This window comes from Euprymna scolopes, chromosome 10 (genome assembly GCF_053919585.1).
Source record: "Euprymna scolopes isolate OS-2025 chromosome 10, ASM5391958v1, whole genome shotgun sequence".
NCBI classification, from domain to species: Eukaryota; Metazoa; Mollusca; class Cephalopoda; order Sepiida; family Sepiolidae; genus Euprymna; species Euprymna scolopes.
Window position 1 is genome coordinate 64,142,196 of NC_136491.1, and position 14,540 is coordinate 64,156,735.

At 34.8% G+C, this 14,540-nt stretch overlaps 1 protein-coding gene across 5 annotated transcripts in view; it reads left to right on the forward strand.

Moving 5' to 3' along the window:
* Positions 1-993, forward strand: part of LOC145286018 (intermembrane lipid transfer protein VPS13A-like) — a 965,259-nt gene extending 964,266 nt beyond the window's left edge. For all 5 annotated transcript variants that reach the window (XM_080134633.1, XM_080134635.1, XM_080134636.1 and 2 more), the window contains one exon: positions 172-993. In XM_080134633.1, the coding sequence (XP_079990759.1) occupies positions 172-291 (120 nt within the window). In that variant the 3' untranslated portion in view covers positions 292-993. The remainder of the gene's footprint in view (positions 1-171) is intronic.
* Positions 994-14,540: the final 13,547 nt, after the last annotated feature.

Sequence of the window (14,540 nt, forward strand, 5' to 3'; positions counted from 1 at the left end):
TCACCATATCTGGGCACTATTGAGTAAATACAGTTTTAGATAATTTTCTCAATATCTTGCTGCATATTTTCTAAGTCAAAATTTCAACATAAAGCCACTAGACTGATTTCCTATACCGAATAATGAATTGTGAATATATATATTTATATATTTTTTTATTTGTTTGTCTAGGATGATTCCAGCTTGAACCTTTTCTCCAGTGGAGAGCGTGACATTGTCTGCAGTGATAACCAGGTGTTGACGTGGATACAAAAGAAGATAGAAAATGTGATCAAATATCGGCAACAATGAAGATCCTGTGAGCTAAAGAAGCAGAAAGAAGAAGAGAGGGGGATAGATTACATTGCTTACTGAATCAAAACACTGCCCATCTCCATCTTCAGAATCTGTCAACTTTCTCTCTTTTTCTCTGGTGATAAAGAAAGGCAAATGTTTGGCAGCAGGCATTTTCTTGCTACATCTTTTGATTGGTCAAAATTGGTCAGTTATTGTCATTTGACATGTCCAGTTTTAAAGATCAGTCTTATCCTCTCCTCTACTAGTGCTCATTGGTCACTTACTTACCTACTTATTGTCATTTGCGTAAATTAAGCCCTAGTTCCATTGTATGCACTTTATTGGTCATCCTTTCCTGCTGAACACATCAATTGTAACAACATCTAAAAAAGAAAAACAAATCCAACTTATAAAATGTTCTGTGGATAGAATTGGTTGCTTTGGCTATTGTCACTTCAGGCTAGTTTATCTCTCTTTCTTTCTCCCTGATTTTGATAGACAGATGCTATCGTTTTTATTTTTTTTATCAGTGGGAGAAAACTGAAGCGTTGGTGTTTAAAATTGCTGGATATATTTACAAATTGGTATTTCAGTTCTTTGATAAAAAAAAAAACATCAATTTTCTAATGGGAAACGTTCTCATTGGTGTTGAATAAGCAATTTTTTTCTTGATTTGTACATTTTTAATTAAAAGCCAAAATTCAAATCATTCCCAAATATGAAATAAGTGTAAAAAATTACAAAATTAAAACAAAAAAAATCCCAAAATAAAGTTTGAGAATATCACATGCTTTTTGCTCAAATCTTACAAGGAAGATAATACCCAAACATTTTAATCAGTTTTGTCAAATCTGTTATTTATGAAGAAACATAAAATCTATATTAAGTAAATATTAAGTAAATAATAATAATAATAATCATAATAATAATAATAATAATAATAATAATAATAATCATAATAAAGATATCACATGAAATTGTATTAAAACATATAAAAGAAAAAGATTATACTTAATGGAGAAGAGAAAGAAACAATTTTCAGAATTTGATGTTGTTTGAAAAAAAAGAAAACAAATCCATTTTTCTGTTGTTTGTGTTTGCTGGCCATGTTAGTATTCTAGTCTGACATCACAAATGATTTAAAGCTTTACCAACATTATGTATCATTACTTAAACTAATTAAAATATTAAAACTAAAAAGAAAATACTTTTTATTAAATTTTGACAATTTTCAATTATAAAGTTTTGTTAAGTTGCTCCAATTGTTGAAATTACTTGCCCATGAATTTATACCCAAACATACTTAATGAAACATCTTTTTTTTTTAATAAAGAAGATAAGAATGTTTTTCTTTTAATTTGTAAAATATTTTTATTAAACTACTTTTAAAAAGTACATAACTTTATAAACTCGAATATTTTTCATGGCATTTCAATTTTTGAAGCATTCTTGATTAAATATATTCCATAGTTTATCAAAATGCATTTTGAATTTGCTCAATTATGCACTACCAAATAATAATATGTTACACTATCTACACCTATATACTAACATTTGTGACAGACGACAATGTTATCTTTCTTTAAAAAAATTTCTTGCACAAAAATATTACAATATTTTTCTTTACTTTGTGAGATAAAAATCTGCCAGTTATTCCAGAAGAACTTGATTTTGCTTTGATACTTTTTATTAAATTTAATTGGTTTGATATTTTTTATTAAATTTAATTGGTTTGATTAAAACATTTAAGTTGTGAGAAATAAAGGGTTTGTTTCTTCAGGCTGATGGTGTCAGACAAAACATTTCTAAAGAAACTCTGATACAGATTTCTATAGTGTTATATATTCTTGAGTAGATAATATGCATATATATATTTCATTGAATACAATAAACATTCTCTTTCTATTAGATATATTGATCATTTGCTGTAAAATTCTAACAATTTTTGCATTTCAATGTATAAAGTTTAAGAAATTAAGTTTTATACAAAAACATAATTTTAGGAAATAATTTAGTTTACAAATTTGCAATATTTTTTTAGAATTCATAGAATGTTTTTGCATTCAATGAAATATGCATGAAACAACAGTTGTTGCTTAACTGCAGGTGTACACACACATATATGCACACACACACACACATATATGCACATATAGACAATTGGTTGTCTAGTTTCTCTTTCCCAGTCTAGATGGATAGTATATCTTCATATATATGTAATTATTGACTTAATATTTATCTATAATTCTATCATAGAATATTCAATCTATTAATAGACAAGTTCTTAAGGTGACATGACAGACAATTACTAGGAAAAATAGTGTAAAATAAATACATTTTTATTTCGGTTTTTCACTCAATAGTTTGAATTTCTTTGTGTTTTTATGCTTATTTTGTAGATTCTATTTATATCTTTTTGTCTTTTCTATTTCTTGAAATTTCGTATATATTTTTTAACTTATTTATTTGCTACATGTAAATTGCTGATTTCAATTAACAAAACAATTTGTATTGTAAGAAAAGCTAAAAAAAAACTTCTGAGAGAAAAACCAAATAAATTTCCTCTTGTATTTTGATCTTTTGAATCAAATATTAAAAATTAGTTTATTATTATTTCTCTTTCGTATCTGAGTTGTCTTTTCCTTATCACACCAACTATGAATGTTACAAAAGAGGGGCGCTCTTTATATTGTAAAGCTTTCCAAGACATATTTAGCATGTTTCATATATAAACTTCTTGAAATATTAGTTTGAAAACCATAACAACAAAAAGTTTTAGTGATAAAAATTGAAAACATTAGCAACAGTAGACACAAATATAAAACATTAGCAACAGACCTAAATGAATTGTTTGTTGTTGTTTTTTTTTTGCATCTGGACAAGTTCATGATTCCGAATAGAGGATAACAAGTGATAATATTCGTTCTAACTTAGGAACAAGGGCAGTATTATTATCATATAGACTTTTAGGCGTTTACTGTGTTTCATTAGCAGTTAAAAATGAAAGACTTGAATTCATTTTCTTTTTGTTTTTCATTGCTGTAATTGAAATGTTTTTGTGTTTTTTTTGTTTTTTTATTATTTTAGTTTTGGGCTTTCCTTTACTGTTGGACACAAGCAAAACAGCAAGAAAAACACAAATAAAACAAAAAAAAACTATAAAAGATTTTGCTTTCTGTGATGCATTCACTTAAAAAGCTTACCTGGAATCCGTTTCTTTGATTCGGCTTCTGCCGTCGTTATAAATCTATGTTATTGTTTATTATTATTTAATTGTTGTTGTCATTATCTTAAACTGGTGTTAAAATGACCAGCAGATTGCAGAAGGAGTAAACACATAGAGAAACATATTTGTTTTCTCTCTTCTTCTTACCTACATATTTGCTTATCATTGAATGCAAGAAAATGACATTAAATACAACCTGGCCACTCTGCATTCTACTCTTATGATGATCATTCCTTTGTTACCATTTAAAGGATATAAAAAAAAAGTGCAGAGTGGTTGTACTTGATCACCTATGGCATTCTCTTGCATGCAATTCTAAAAATGCAATCATAAAAATTTGTTGATCTTGAAGTTGATTAGTTACACGTACCGTCTCGGTCTTTTTTGTTATTCCAGTATTTGTTTGGAGTTTTTCTCTGGGAAAATAATTATTAAAAAATCTGAAAAAGATGGCTAGCCATTTTTTTTTGTTGAAAGCTAATATCATTAGTTGTGAGTTTCTTCTGTTTCTTTTTTCTTTATGAAGGAGGCCAACCGTTGGTGCTTAAAAGCCAACATTCAAAACATTAGGTTTTTGTTTTGTTTCTCTTTTTATTTATATTAGAAACTATTTATGGGTTTTATTGGAAGCTAATCCTTTCCTACCCTGTCCCCTGCCATACTTCGATAATAATGAATGATGATCCCTCTCCAATTCCCAGAGGTAAGCATAATTTTAGCTATAAATTTTCTCATGCTTGTATTCAAGTTTATACTTTTGAATTTTATTTTCTTCTCATCTCCAAATATGAGAATTTGGTTTTTGGCATCAAATCTTTCAAACTATTTTATTCATCTGCCGTCATACACAGACAACATTAACATTATTTTAATTCATTTTAAACTTATTATTCGGGCTTGGCCAGTTTCCTAATTTCAAAATACGTTCTCTTTTTTTTTTTTTTTTTTTTTTTCATTTTTTAAACAACAAATATTTTCTGATTAGGATTGCAAATCCCTTCGCTAATATTTATAAAATCAAAATTATGGATTACAAATTAAGTAAAAATGGAGAAAAGATAACTCTCTCTCTCTCTCTCTCTCTCTCTCTCTCTCTCTCTCTCTCTCTCTCTCTCTCTCTCTCTCTCTCTTATTGTTTACAATTCTTTGCAGATGCTCGAGTTTTGTATTATCTCTATGGAGTCTTAATATTTTATAAATCAAAATGAAAATGAAGCAAGAAACCAATTAGGAAGAAAATAAAATCAATCAACTTTTTTTCTTTTTTCTTTTAAATCTGATAATCGATTATGTTTCTGTTTGTATCATACATCCCGCATCCCTTGTCCCTTACTGATAATTTGTATTCAATCGATTTTAGTTTTCGGTTATATTTACCATGAAGTTATGGAAATTAGAGTTTAGTTTGTCATCAAATAAAAGTGTGAATTTAAAAGCAAAAAAAAAAAAAAATACAAAAGAATTTCAATTATTTTTCACTAAAGCTGTTTTGTTTTTTTTACTGTTGCTAGTGATGCTCATCTCTAATTAATGCAAAGCACATTTTAATTATAATAAATGCATTTCAACTTTGATATAAAATATCAAAGAATTCTTTTTGTTAAAATCTCTCATTTTAAAAAAACTGTTTGTGGCTTTGTTTTAACTTTTTTCTTTAAACTCCAAATTTTCTAATACACCTTAGGTGTTGTTTTCTCACATAGATTCATAGATTCTAGGATTAAAGTTACAGGCACAAACTTATAAAAACAAATTTGCTTCACCATAAATAGTTTCTGTTTAAACGATATTTAGCTACTGTTAATCATTTGTTATTTTTCTTTCTTAAATCTTTTTTCCTCATTCTAAACTAAGTTCGATGAATATTTAAGAGGAAACTCTCAAATATGATTTCTTGTGATAATCAAACAGAGCATCTCAAAACAAGGACAAAAAATATTTCAAGCTCAATAGTAATAATAATAGAGAAATTTGTTGCTTTTTTTTTCTTGTTTTTTTATGATAAAAAATAAAAAAATAATCCACCTTAAAAGCAAACAAAATATCAAGCTAAAATCATTCCAGCAAATGAAGGGTTATTTTATTTGTTTCATTCCCTCCATACAAAGATTTGTCCTTTTTTCTTCCATTAAACTTCAGTAGATGCTAAGGTTAAGATTTGTTCTGTGGATAGTAGAAGTAGTTGGCTAGCTGGCCTACTTACTTTTCTCTTTGTAATAAAGATTGACATTTTGTCGCCCCTTCCCCCCATAATGCCAAATTCTCCGCCCTCCCCCATTAGCAACTCTATTGTTATTTAACTATTTAAGCTGAAATCTTTCTTTCTTTTTTTTTTCTTTACATAATTTTCAATTCAACAACTTTTATTCTTTATTTCAGTTATTTCCATCTTATATTCCGTTTTGTGTTTTTTTTTCTGCTCAGTATCTTCATACTCCTTCATCTAAGACAAACAAAAAGTGTTTAATTTTTAGTCCATTCTCTTGTAGCAAAGGAATCGGTATAATTTGTTGACTCTTTGTGTAGTGAGAACCAAATCCATTCTGTGAGGAAAGCAGCTGCCATTGCCATCCTCACAATGTAGTGTCCTTCTGGCAAACAAATGAAACAAAATGTACACAAAAAGTGATAATAGCTGTAACATTTGAACAAATAAAACAGAATTTAAAAAATATTATTCTTCTTTGTTCAATTTATATTTTGAAATGTCAGTTTATCAGTAAGAATAGCTAACAAACCATTCTGAGCTTCAGTATGTTTCCTGGAATTGCCAGATAAAATTTGACAATAAAATGTCTTGTTACTGGCATGCCGTAATAGTTGATAAAAGAAACATTTTGAGTGAGTACTCAAATAAGCCCTTTGCTATCTTACTATTATCAGTTTATGAATTGAATACTATTGGTTTAATGCACTAGTTTCCCTTCTTAAGCAGGAACTTATGGAAGACATAATGCCCACCAATTTTACTCACCCAAAATTTTTCATTGCCTTTCTCAAGAACACTGGAATCGTGATCAATTCAGACTCCATCACAGCAAATTGACTGAAAAGCATCATTATCAAAACATAAAAACTTATTAGAGTCACCAAAAGAAATGTTGCGACAAAATAACCCAGTTGATTCTGAACTCTTTCTACCACTCACAGACACTGAACAGATCACAGCTATCAATGTCATAAAGTAGTACAAAGTGCCTGAACCAAGCAAGGTCAACAAAAAGTTTATGCAACATCTGGGACCAGTGACGAAGCTCTGAGTTCTTTGTTTCATCATAATCCAGATACCAAACTGTTTATAATATACTAACATTAATACCATATCAAAGCTAGAAAAAAGCTCCAACCAATTTCCAAAATTGCTGTTAAACTCCTTAACTGTCTTGTCTTACTCAGAATCAAACCCATGATGAAACCGCAGTTACCTTATCAACTTACTGAGCAACACAAAACATAGGAAACCTACCAAATCACCCCAAATATGAATGTGCTTTTTGTGGAGCTAACTACAGCATATGATACTGCCTGCCACTCTGATCCAACACTTAAGTTGATGCAAATGCTGACATGTAAACACATGATCAAATTCACCATGGAATTTCCAACCAGTTACTTATTCTTTGTGTCAGTGAATTGACAAATCATAGAAGGAAACTCAGAAATGGTCAGCTACAAAGACTAGTGCTGACCCCCAAATTATTAAATTTTAGAATCTCTCAGCAGCTCAATTTGCCAGATATGTTTATATAGACTATATTTTTTGCTTTTCAATGATGCCAGAGTCATTCAGGGAGTAACTGGTGAGGTTTTTTTGGTAGTATGTCTGGTCATATCAACTAATTGTTTACATTGTGTCAGATCATGTCGACAGAGGGTTTCGGGCCGTGTTGATGGAATTGTTCACATTGTGCTGGGTCATATCGACGGAGTTGTTTGGGATTGTGTCATGTCATGTCAATTTTGTGACTGTGATGTCAATGAAAGTGTTTAGTACCGTGGCAAGTTGTATCAATGATATTGTTCATATTGAGTCATGTAGACAGAAGTGTTCGGTTTATGTTTATTGTTCGGTTGTTGTAGTTGTAATGCCGTGTGTAAATTTTGTTTTATTGGCTTTGTTTCTCTTCCTTCATAAAACAACTATTTTTGACATTATGGCCTTCAATCCAAAGCTTATACAGATGACAGCAGACAGTCAATAGTGGAATCGCTGGAGAAAGCTGAGCGGAGATGTCAACATAGTGAGGTGAAACGTATTAAGTGCATCATCACAATGATGTTGTCAGGTGGCGCGTATGATGTATAGATACAGCAATTAAGTGAAGAAAAACGTGGATTTTGATTGTGTGAATCAAACACTGTACACAGCCTTTGCCTTACATCCCTTCACCGTATGGAAGCAGTTTGCAGCACTCTGCAATCAACCAGGTGAAACGGTTGATGTCTTTGACAGAATTATGTTTGGCAGTGTATGTGCATTCATTGGTGAATTGTCTGATTATGCGGAAGAACTATTATAAGCATCCCCCTAGATGAAGAACCTAGATCTGTCACTTGTGCTGATGCATGCTCACACAATTTTAAAGAACTGCACTGGAGTTATAGAGCAGGCTGCAGTCACTGCACGGTTGGCACAAAGCACATCTAAGAAGACGGATACTCCTCCGCCATGTTATAAATGTAACAGATCCAATCATAGAGGAAGTGATTGTTTACTGGATCGTGAGACAGTCAGAGGTGCTAAGCCCCAAAGACATATCATGTGCTATTAATGCCAGTGGTCACATTGCTTGATTTTGTCCGGGAAAACGAGCAGGGGAGAGGATCAAGAATTCAACACCAATCTCATCCTCCACACTCTTGTAAATGATGCATTACTGGTTGTAACTGTTCGCATCAATGGAATACCATATACAGCTCTAGTTAATACTGGATGCGTGCAGTCACTAGTCTGCAAATTGTGTTGTAAGGAATGAGGAAAGTGACAACCTCTGTGCTCATAGCAGACGGAAACACACTTAACTGGTGTCGTATCGGAGAGGTGCAAGTTAACATCAGTGCAAAGCTCAGCATTACCATAAAAGTTTTTGATATGGATTTTAGTTACCTACTTGGATTTGATTTGTTGCTTGCGCTGGACACAATCAAACATCTGGAAGGAGTATCGGTATCTAGTACTGGTGAGGTAACGTTTCTGTAACACAGTGTAGATGCATGTATGACAACCAACATATGCAAATGATCGAACCATGTGTGAGATGATGTTACAGCAAGGAAAAAGGAAAGAAAAAGATTATGAAAAAAGAATAATGTGGGTCAAGAAGGATAGAAATAGAGATGTTACACACATGGCCCAAGAACGACATGAAAGATGTGTCCTAAACACGGCTAGAGAAAAACAGAGTACCACGTGTTCGACATGGCAGAGTCTTTTTAAGACTTTTGAACAAAAGACAACATGTTATTCTGGAAGTACCTGTAAATAAATGTCTGTCGTTGTAACTGAAAAAAAAGTCAAATTCTTTCATTGTTTTTGTTTCCTTGCGACACCGAGTGTTGACGTATAACAACTACATTACAGAAGATTATTTGGGCCATTTAACCAGGCCTTTTCACAAAAAGGGTTTAAAATTGAATAAAAAGGGTTACCAAGGAAGAATACAGTCATGAAGTAAGGACAATACCAGACCAGGTCGAGATGGGAAACCTGGAGAAAGAAGTAAAATGAAAAAGAATCGCATCACGTTGTCATATCGTTTGGTGAAGGCTGAGCAGGTAAGAGACAAAATGAACTGTAATTGTCTTGAATAATCTTGTCAAAAGTTACTGAGAAGTTAAGAGACAAAAGGGGCGATAGACGAAACAAAATGTTAGATTAATTAAATAATTAAATAATACAAAGAAAAATTAACTAGTGTTGTCTTGAATAATCTTGCTATATGGAGTTGAGCGGTTAAGAGACAAATAAGTCGTAGGACCAGACAAGAAGTTATGCTAAGTAGTTTAGACATTTCAAATAGAAAGTTTTAACCAAGAGAAAACTATTTGGGCAGCTAATGTGGAAATCTATCGTGAAACAAGCAGAGAAATATTAATATGACTAATAGGATGGGTAGAGGAAATTTGAAGATTGTTTAAGAAAATGAAAAAAAAATGTATAATAAAAAAACTGTATAATAAAAAAAACTCACACAACCGAAATAAATTATAAACAAATGTTGGAATACAATTACCTAACATATGTGTTAGGAAGACTTTCAATAAGCAATAAACTGATTTTATTACTAAAAATAAAAATATTCTGTTTCAGTTTTGGGAATTTACAGACCAACAAATATGAAATATTGTTACACACAATTCTGATTTGATCCTGTCTGAAGTTAATTGGATTTGTAACATATTGTTAACATTCGAAATTTTATTCTTGGTCAACAGATCTGAAAAATTTCGGCATTGATTCAGGCAATTTCGGGAAAAAAACTACATTTGTGCTAATTTAAAATTAACTGAGTTTTTCCCCTCTTAACGTATTAAAATGTAGTCTTTAAATATTTAGAAAAATATTTTAGAATTCCCCTTTTTTTACAAGGGCAAAAAAAGAAAGAATAAAGAAAGGAATTTCTGACAGGGGTTAATGAAAAGGTTTAATAAACTATGCACTAAGACATTTTATTAGATTTATTTATTCATAGTTTTGTGTGAACTTTTGAGTTTTTTTCTCTTCTTGATTTTTATTTACCTCAGGTTAACTTCTTGTAAAGAATTTTTTAGCATATGAAGGTATGTAACAAAATGCAGACATGCATATGGCAGCTGCAGCATACAACAGCCAACATATGCAAATGACCGAACTGTGTGTGAGGTGACGTCATAGCAAGGAAGAAGGAAAGAAAAAGATTATAAAAAAAAGAAGGGCAGTAATAGATGTGTTACACACATGACGTGAGATCGACAGGAAAGGACGTATTCTAAATATGGCCGGACAAAGACAGAGTACCATGTGTTGGATATGGCAGTCTTGTTAAACATGTTGGACGTATAAATAAATGTCTGTTGTTTCAACTGAAAAAAAAGTGAGTCAAATTCTTTCCTTTTTTTGTTTCCTTGCGACTGTCTGTATACAATGTCTGGCTTCTGATGATTACATTTCTACAATTCAGCAAACCAATCACTATTACTGAGCTTGATTTCACCACAGAATATAAAAAGAACACTCCAAAGTGGACTGAATTTTAGAAATAGGCTGGTGACCAACCTCTAATAACATAGAAAAATAGACTTCCATCATATCCATCTCCAGCACACATTCAAGAGGAATATGATCAGAAATTGCAAATGTGGATCGATAATGGCTGGCCGCTGCCGTATCTGGAGGACGAACTCGGTCCCCCAAAAGTTCAGCCTGTTATGATTATTGGGAGTATATGGACGTGTATATGGCCAACACCGATGTTTGCTTGCAAAAATTAAGGGAATGGCAACAGCAAGAACCAAACATTGTAGTGCTAGAACAATGCAAAGTCTATTTGCAAGTACAAAAAAAGTACATGTCAAAAAATCTCTTTGCCTGTTCCAAAACGTGAAGATCAAGAAACAACCCTTAAGATTTTGGCTTAATGTCACCCCTTTCACAATACGGGCCATTATTAATGCCATCCTAACGATGAGATTATAAATGCATCTATGAGAATAGGTGTTTTGTAACACATATCAAGGAATATTTGGAGAAGTTTCGTCTAGCAAGCAAGCCCCCAGAACAGTTGAGACTGGGCTCGCATATGTTGGGATTACATAACTAGGAGGAGTAAGGAAAACTGCAATGGTGGTGTGAAAGTGAACTTCGAATAGTCGCCGATAGACTTACCCATCGAATTTTCTTTTCAGTGTGCAGGAAATTGATTGGCCATCGTCACAGCATTTGTGAAATGAAGGGCAAACACTGTGACAACTAAACTTTATTGCAGGTCAATATTTTTTTAATTTGGAAATTGCTATGAAACGCAAAGAAGTAACCTTTGATACACTGGACGAGCATAATAAAGTGCCTTATTTCCCTGATTTTTGTGGAATTTGAAGAGATATTTAGAAAATTATGCTAATTTTTCTATTTTCTAGTAATTTTAAGTGTGTATTACTTTATTGCAGGTCTTCCAAAATACCTAGAAAGGGTCGATTAACAACTAGTGAAAAAGAAATGTGTTGTTGCTGACCTTGCAGAAGGTGTATCTCTCGTAAGGAGCTTAGAAGAGATTGAAGAACATTGTCTTCATTCGTTGAAAATCTAAACATCAAAGCAAGGAAGGACAAAAATGCAAGAAAGTCAGTTTCTGCTCATGATGTTAGAAAAATTCACTGTCAACTGTGCAACAAACAAAATCAAGTTCCTGGGACTGCACCGTTAAGACGAATTACCAGGCAAAAGCGGCCCGCTCCAGATTGCCATTTGTGTTTCATTGTATCGATGAATTGTTTGGGATCGTGTCAGGTCATATCAACGGAATTGTTTGGGATCATATCGGGTCATGTCAACAGAATTCTTCAGATTATGTCGGGTCATGGCAACGGAATTGTTTGGGATTGTGTCGGGTCATGGCAACAAAATTGTTCGGAATTGTGTTGGGTGTGTCAACGGATGTGTTCGGGATCATGTTGGGTCATGTCATCAGAAGTGTTCTGGATCGTGTCAGGTCATGTCAATGGTATTGTTTGCGATCGTATCAATTCATGTCAACGGAATTGTTCGGGATTGTGTAGGTTCATGACAACCTAGGCATAGATAAATATCAGCAACTTAAGCATAGATAAATATCGGCAACTTAAGCATAGATAAATATCGACAATTTAAGAATACATAAATAACGGCAACTTAAGCATAGATAAATATCGGTAACATGCATAGGTTTTGAAGTATAATGAGGGGGGGGTTCACCTCAAATACACAAAGGGAATGTTCAAGAAAGATTATCGCTACAGTCCTCTGTCTCTACTCTCGTTGCCTTCTCTCCTGCCTGATCGGGAATAATCTCCCAGCACCGAAAAATGAACATCATTTTATAGTTTCCATCTTCACGCACACACGAGATTACGCGAGAACGGACGAAATAAAAATGCTGGTCGCCATGTTTGTTCTTCCTTTTCTTCGCCTGAACTCACTCGCTGAGCACCCACGGTAAGACTTGTCTTTCTTGCTTCTAACCACATGCCTCCCTGATCTCAAGATCACATTTCGTAGTCTCTCATCCACTGTGGCGGTCGCCTCTCTCTACTTGGCCTCTGAGGTGTCTCGTCCTCCTCCTGTGGCTGCACACTCCCCTCCACTGCTTCACCCTCCACTGGTCTGACGTCGAGAATGTGCCTCGGGACTCCTTCCACCACAATGTTGTTACTAGTGTTCCTCCCAGTCACGCGACCTCTACTCCATTGTGTGGTGCAGCACGCCCCCAGTGGCTTCACCCATACCTCGTCCCCGAGTTTAATTGTCCCTGTGGCCTCTACTTCTCGGCTTGCCGGCTCCACCCTGGGATGCCTCCAGGAATATGCAAACATTGACAGTTGCGGGACCGTCTCTGGTACTTGTTGTAGTTTAGGCGACATGTTATACCAGAAGACGGCTTGCTCAGGTGAGGTGCCTCCTCTTTCCGCAACTGCCTTTATGTTGCAGTGGTTTCTCTCCACGATCCCATTGCCACTAGGTCTGTAGGCAGCTCTGAAAAATTGTTGGATCTTCCATCTCTTCAGTACTTCTCACTGCTACTGACTTGAAGGCAGTTCCGTTGTCAGTTAACAACTCTTCCACGGGGCCTCGCTCCAAAAACACCTCATCAAAGATTGCCGCTATTTCATTGCCTGTTCCTCCACGTAGCTTCTTCCATAGGGCAAATCGCCCGGGCCCACAGTCAATCATGGTCAGGTAAAGTCCACCCCTGTAATGGGTGACATCGCATGCCAGTCTCTCCCAGGTCCCACTCACCTCCAATTGGCCAGCTTCATGCGTGCTTGGAGCAGGATCAATCGACTGACATCTGTCGCATGTCCTGACCACTTGCCTCACTTGCTCCTTGGTTATCCTCGGGTCGACTTTTTTCATTAAGTACCAAGTCCTCTCTACCCCCATATGGTGCAGATTGTGCAGTTCTCGCACGCCAACATCATCTAGATCCGATGCAGCAACAACATCTTTCTTTGGCAACAGCCAACTCTTCTTCACTCTCGTGAGAGCATCTGCTCGGTTCTTTTCAGAAGCCACCATGTCTACGCGAAGCTTCAAACAAAACTCTTGCATCAGCTCAGCCAACACCCCAAGCCTGCGCTTCACTAACATCTCTGCAGCCCCTTTCGTTTTTATCCTTTTTTTGCTTGAAATGAGAGACTTTAGCCAAGCAAACACCGTGGCAGAGTCTGTTTTGATGCAGATGTCATGTAGTCCCCATTTCAAGGCCAGATTGACTCCTTTTATTGTCACATCTAATTCCGCCACATTGATGTGGCTGACGTCATTCTTTTTCCTCAACCAGGCTGCATCTTCTGCAACTACTCCTCCAATTTCCAAAACGACTCCTGTTGCAATGCTGCTCACATCACACCACACGACTCCTTCCAATGTTCGCGGTACGTTCCAGGTTCCCCGGACTGAGTCTTGCCATTCTGCTTCTTTCAGGAGCTCTTCCATCATGGCGACCATTCTTTCTCTCACCTTATCATTCCATCCTCGTCCTTCGGCATGTCTCTTTATGTAGCTGCATGCTGGTCTAAGCCAGCTAGCAATGGGGTAATGTCCGATCAACTTTCCACATATGGAAAAAAGTTCACGTCTGTTGAGCTCCTGCTTCAGTTGTGGGATCTCGTTTCCCCCGCGAAACTCTAGGCCGCCTGACGCACCTCGTTTCAGTTTTAGTCCCAAAGCAGCCCCTCCGTCTAATTTTTCCGGCTCTTTGGCGACCAACCCGAACCTCTTCAAATGAGCCACCACCTCCTTAGCAGTTACCACAGTCTCATTCACCAGAATGTCGTCTATGTATGAGCTCACTACCTCATCTCC